The 6,226-nt window shown below is 40.2% G+C and overlaps 1 protein-coding gene across 1 annotated transcript; it reads right to left on the minus strand.

The window, feature by feature from the left end:
- Positions 1 to 3,268: 3,268 nt before the first annotated feature.
- Positions 3,269 to 4,995, minus strand: LOC126368193 (uncharacterized). Its single transcript, XM_050012085.1, has one exon. It carries the CDS (start codon positions 4,809 to 4,811, stop codon positions 3,519 to 3,521), a length of 1,293 nt encoding a protein of 430 aa, XP_049868042.1. The 5' UTR covers positions 4,812 to 4,995; the 3' UTR covers positions 3,269 to 3,518.
- Positions 4,996 to 6,226: the final 1,231 nt, after the last annotated feature.

Genomic DNA, 6,226 nt, shown 5'->3' on the forward strand with positions numbered 1-6,226 from the left:
TGACACCACGGATGATGGGGTTGGTAATCACCTCACAACCCTTACGATGGCAGAGGACCTTAAAGTAGGATGATAATAATAATAGATATTAGTCTTGTTTTGAAAATTTTGTAAAACATTCATATATATTATTTTAGTCTTTGCCAATGCGTCGTGGTCGGAGTGGGCAGTGTTTCCCAGAAATAAAGTTAGAATGGCGAGTGATGTGCGGGTAAAGTTGTAATGCCAGGATTGCAGCGTCAAACACGGGCTCAGTTACGGGGCCTTTGGCGGCTCAATAGTAACCCTGACACCAGGGTTGATGGGGTTGGTAATCCACTTTACAACCCACACGATAGAAGAGAAGAAGTTAACCTAAGGAGTTTATCACACGACGCGGCAGCCGCTTGTCTGTGCGGATGACCACCGCTGCGTGGATCGCTTTCAATCAGTACTTTGCCACAATGACCCGCGGGCATAGAATAAGGAATAATACTTCATATTATAGAACGACAACTTTCCGCTTTCCACCAGCGGCTAAGATAAAGGAGAATGGGCGAAACTGGTCCAAGAACCTCCACTGATGAGACTTATATGTAATGAAAGCTTATACTTTCCCTATGATTCTGGCAAAGTTCTATCAGATTCTGTCCCGGGATTCTTTTTCTACGGCCGTGTTTGTCCTGGCTATGTAGATGTAGTTACTGAGCAACAAATCTTGAGTCGATTTTAGTCCCCGACTGTATTTTATCACATTTTTAGCCAGGACAAACATGGCTGTAGAAAAAGAATCCCGGGACAGAATCTGATAGAACTTTGCCAGAATAATAGGGAAAGTATAAGCTTTCATTACATATAAGTCTCATCAGTGCAGGTTCTTGGACCAAGTTTCATACAAATGTGCCCATTGTCATTTACGTCACCCTTTGGTCATAGTTTAGTCTTCAATCGTATGGGCGTCACACGTCACACACAACAGACGTGTCCTCTGATTAGGTAGTTGAGATATGATGTTCGGAATATTATGTAGATTTCAACATTATAAGGGCCCTGTCTCACTAGGAGGCCGTTGTGGCGCATGGCGTGAGAATCCACCAATAAAATGTAGGTATGCTGTTGCAACCTGGTGTCTTGTTGGTTACGCATCCAACAGGATAGGTGTCAACTGACTATTAGGACCAAAATTATATTTCATTTTAATTTCTGATGTTTTTGTATTGTTACTGTGGCGTTATCTATAGAAATATTTACTATCATACATTTTTATTGGTGACGCGACCGTGATGGCGCTACCAATGTGTCCTAGTGAGACTTGGTCTAAGTTTTTCTTTTCCCCAACGTCGTATCATTTTACTACCAAACTTTAAGGCTACTAAAACTCTAGTGTATAATTTTTAAACCGCCTTTTGATTAAAATCCTAAGTGCCCATTAAGGGGCTCCAATTATTAAAATGGCGAACTCTTAGCAGCATATGTCGATTATTGTCTTCGTATCGTGGGAGTGGATAGAATTGCCTCTTGTATCTTCATTAACCCGTAGAGTACTGGTAACTTGTAACAGGTGTTTGCAATGGGCACGACCTTTAGGTACTGGTCCCACAGACGATTTAGCGATGAGCGAGTATAACTGCTCACTTACGACACATACAAAACGCCTCGTTTTACACAGACACTACATAGTGACGTCATCGTACACGCGCATCTGTGTGTATCACGTCTGACACCCATACGATTGAAGACTAAAGTAAGGATGAGGAGAGTGAGGTAAACTTAGCTCACCCGCTGGTGCGGAGCGCAGAGTTGCCATTCTATGTATTGTATGTATGTTTCTATGTGTGTGTTGTTGTTTTTATTGTTGTTTCTATTTTTTAATTATTATTCATTATTCTACACTTACGATGTAATACATCCTTCACTTAATATAGCAAATTTAAACAGCCTGCTTTTTCCAGTGGGAACGACGTTGGGCTTATAATCTCGTGATAGGAAATTTATATTATGTTATTTTATGTATAGTCACTGTGTGGTCCTGTGGTGTCTTGGGTCTCAATAGGAGAGCGCCAGTTCACACCCCGGTACCGGACTTAAGTGCAATTTTCATTAAGATAGTTGGCTCGAGCATTATAGACGTCGATGTGGCTCACCAAATCACGTTGACGTTGGTGTAACGGAAAGCTCAGAGAGGTTTGAGGTAATTAGTTCATCTTCCTATGGATGTACCTCTGACTTCGCCAATTGGGATACAGTCGTGAGCTTATATGTTATGTTACAATTTCTTTTCTTGTTTCAGGGTGCGCCTTCCTCACCTACTTCAGTCCGGACAGTGCTTCGAGTGCTCAGTCGGCGCTTCATGAAAAACGGACACTGCCTGGGGTGAGTTTACCATCTTTAAAACATACAACAGTCTTTAGTCAATGTATATTGAAGTGTAATGACCTCCTAACTGACATTTTACTGTTTTTAGTGATCCTTATTTCTTCTTCGTGATCTATCGTGAGGGTTGTGATTACCAATCTTATCAACCCTAGTGACAGGGTTACTATTGTGTAGCCAGACACTTCTGACTCATGTAACAACTACGTACTTACATCAGGAAGTAGTAACCAAGATCAACGGATTAATGTGCCTTCCTTTTTTTTTACGTGAATATTGTAGATTTGCCGCTGATGACATTAACTACTTTGTCGGACTAGTGGGGAGCGGTGAACGGTCTCAGCCGGTTAATCTGCCTTGCAAAGACTATTTTACTGTAGTGCAGGACGAATTATCCTAATTTGGGGATCATTTCATGAGGCTACCAAATAAAGAAATATGAAAATTGAAATGGTTTGTCTACTGCTAAATTCGACCTTTAGACCTTATAAAGTAACTTGGCCAAGACTCCTTGTTCTTGCTCATTTTAAAAAAAAACTAGGATTCGTAACACCTGAATCCTAAACCTATATGTATATCTTTTATTCGGGACCTACTCTAACAATTTACGGGTGCTAAATTATTTGAAGGCCGTGCACAGGTACCCTCCAATTTGGCCGAACCGCTTGATAAGGGTGCGTGCACTGTGTAAGGTAATTGTAGCGTAAGCCGAGAGCTGGAACGGACTTCGGCGACTTGGTCGGTAAATATTGTGAGGGTAAACAGATAACATAACAAATACTTTAGTGCACGCATATAAAATACAAAATTAAAAAACAAAAAATAATCGAACGAGAGGACGGAAAAAGTTAGTATATAAATTAATTCTCAATTTGTAACTAAAAGAAAAAGATAAGTATATGTTTAAGCCCAAGAATGGAATTTCTTCAATGAAACTCGATAATGTCTTCGATTTGGTATAATTTTGGATTATATAAATTACGACGTACAGATAGTGTGTGCGAGACAAAGCCAAACGAAAAAAGTGAAAAAAGAATGATCTACCTTACAATTCAAAATAAAAATATTACTTAAACTAATATTAATCAACACGTTCTTGTGAGACTTTGCTATGAAATTTATGCTAGGCGCAAACATATCTTCCCCCCGTTGAAAGGCGTAGACTTTCAAGCTTGGGTTTCACCAGCAGTGGGCAGGGGACACAGGCGGACCAGTGGGCGACGCACGCTTCCTCTTATAGTGTTTATGTCTGCCACTCTAGAGATGCCGTCTGGTCCGGGGAAGAGTCTAGATACACGTCCAAGGCGCCAATTTAGTGGTGGCACATTGTCTTCATGCAGCAGCACCAGGTCTCCAACATTTAGTCTTGTAGTATCAGCCCTCCATTTCGTGCGTGACTGTAATTCAGATATATACTCCCTCTGCCATCTCCGCCAGAAAACTTGCCTTATTTGTTCAAGGCGAGCGTATCTTTGCAAATTGTTTTCCTTGCTTTCCTCTAGGCTGGGAGCTGGTAACGCATTCAGCGGTCTTCCTATGATGAAGTGCCCTGGGGAGAGGGAAAGGAAGTCGTTAGGGGATGATGACATAGGACACAATGGACGGCTGTTTAGTATTGCCTCCACTTGTGCGAATAATGTACATAGTTCTTCAAAGGTTAAATGGGTATTTCCCATGACACGTTTAATGTGGTATTTAGCCGATTTTACTCCGGCTTCCCATATGCCACCGAAATGAGGGGCATAAGCTGGTATAAAATTAAATTTTATTCCTTCCTCCGATGCAAACTCAGATAAAGATTGTTGATTATCATTTAGGAATTTAGTAATGTCTTTAGCAGCGGCAACGAAGTTTCGGCCGTTGTCGGAATATATCTCCGTTGGTTTTCCTCGACGGGCAACGAATCTACGTAGCGTCATAATATAGGCTTCCTTGGTAAGGTCGCTGACAGCCTCTAAATGAACGCATTTGAAACGCAGACAAACAAACAAACATAAATAGCATTTCAATAATTTTGCTCCGCGCCCCTTACGATTTAGAATAAAGAAGGGGCCCGCGTAGTCAACACCTACCGATTTAAAAGGGTAGTCAACGGAAACACGATAGGCAGGTAAATTTCCCATTTTAGGATATAAAGTTTGGCCGCGAACACGTGTACAGGTGACACAATTTTTGACAATACGTCGTGCTAACTTTCTACCGTTGATAGGCCATACTGATTCTCGAATAATGGATAATAATAATTGTGGGCCGGCATGAAGATTCCGTATGTGTTCGCGTTCAAAGTAGAGCTTAGATATGTGGTGAGAAGAATCCAGTAGAATAGGATGTCGCTTATTGAATGGATAATTAGAAGTACCTATCCTTCCACCGACTCTAATTAGATTGGTATTAGTATCCATGAATGGCGACAAGCATAATAGTTTACATTTTGATTCTAATTGCTTGTTTTCCTGCATTTTTCTGTAGTCTGAAATAAAAGATTGTTTTTGTGATACACGACAAATAAAGTGAAATGAATTGTTCAATTCGTCCACAGTTAAGATTCCAGTAAGCTTGTTGTTATAATTTACTGATTTAGAATTATGTAAAAATCGTAAAATATAAGCAAATATTCTTTGTAGTTTAGAAAATTTGGAATATTTAGTAAAGTCAAATTTAGCTTCAGGTGTGGTTATGACGGTATTAGCCTTTATTTCAGGTAAATAGATATTTTCTGTTTTATTTAGTAAAGGCCACCTATCTTCGCTACAACGGAGGTAGGCAGGACCTGTCCACCATAATGCATTATTACAAAGCTGAGAAGCATTAGCACCTCTCGAAATCAAATCAGCAGGATTTGCATCAGTTGGGACATAACGCCAGGATGCCCTATCAGTCATTTCTATTATTTCACCTATTCGGTTAGCTACAAATGTTTTTAGTTTACTAGGATCACCTTTAATCCAACATAGTACGATGTTAGAATCACACCAATGTACGATGCGTGTAGGAGTGTACCTGATAGAGTCGATAACAGTTTTGCATAGTTTTGCTGCTAGTAGAGCTGCGCAAAGCTCTAGACGAGGTATGGTATTGGGTTTTAGAGGCGCGACCTTTGATTTCGCGCAAAGTAATCTTACTGTTACCTCGTCATTCTCATTCAATGATCGCATATAAATACAGGCTCCGTAGGCCAACTGTGAGGCATCACTGAAAGAATGAAGCTCTATTGATTTTGATGAATCGCATACAACTCTACGAGGAATTTGAAGTTCTGAAAGCAAGGGAAAATTACTAGCAATTTCATGCCATTTTGCCTTTATATCTTCAGGTACAGCCTGGTCCCAATCAATACCTTTCATCCATATCTTTTGTAGCAATATTTTTGACTGAATTATGCAGGGGCTCAATAAACCGAGAGGATCGAATATACGAAATGAATGTGACATTATAGACCTTTTAGTGATTTCGTCATTTTGAAGGACAGCTATTTTGACAGGAAAATGAAATTTATCATTCGATGGATCCCACCCTAGTCCTAGAGTATTTGATGACTCACTGAGAGTGAGTTTTTCCTTTGTATTAATGTCTGAGTTTTGAAAAAGTGTAGGTAAATTAGTTTTGTATTTTCGCAGAGGGAAACAAGCGGAATTTAGAGCATTAGAAATTGAATTTTGAATGTACTGGAGTTCATTTGCATCATCAGAACCGGTTATTAGATCGTCAACGTAAAAATCCTTCTGGATTATGGTTTTGATCAGTTCGTCATCACACTCCTCCCCCACCTGCCAAAGACATCTCGTGCTCAGGTAACTGGCACTTGCGGTACCGTAAGTGACAGTACTCAGTCGCAGAGTCTTGATAGGCTGCGACTCATCGTCTCTCCATAAAA

The sequence above is a fragment of the Pectinophora gossypiella genome, chromosome 7 (genome assembly GCF_024362695.1).
Source record: "Pectinophora gossypiella chromosome 7, ilPecGoss1.1, whole genome shotgun sequence".
Classification (NCBI taxonomy): Eukaryota; Metazoa; Arthropoda; class Insecta; order Lepidoptera; family Gelechiidae; genus Pectinophora; species Pectinophora gossypiella.

Coding starts and splice junctions, on each gene's coding strand:
- LOC126368193 (XM_050012085.1), bottom strand. CDS start 4,811: ATGCAGGAAAACAAGCAATTAGAATCAAAATGTAAACTATTATGCTTG.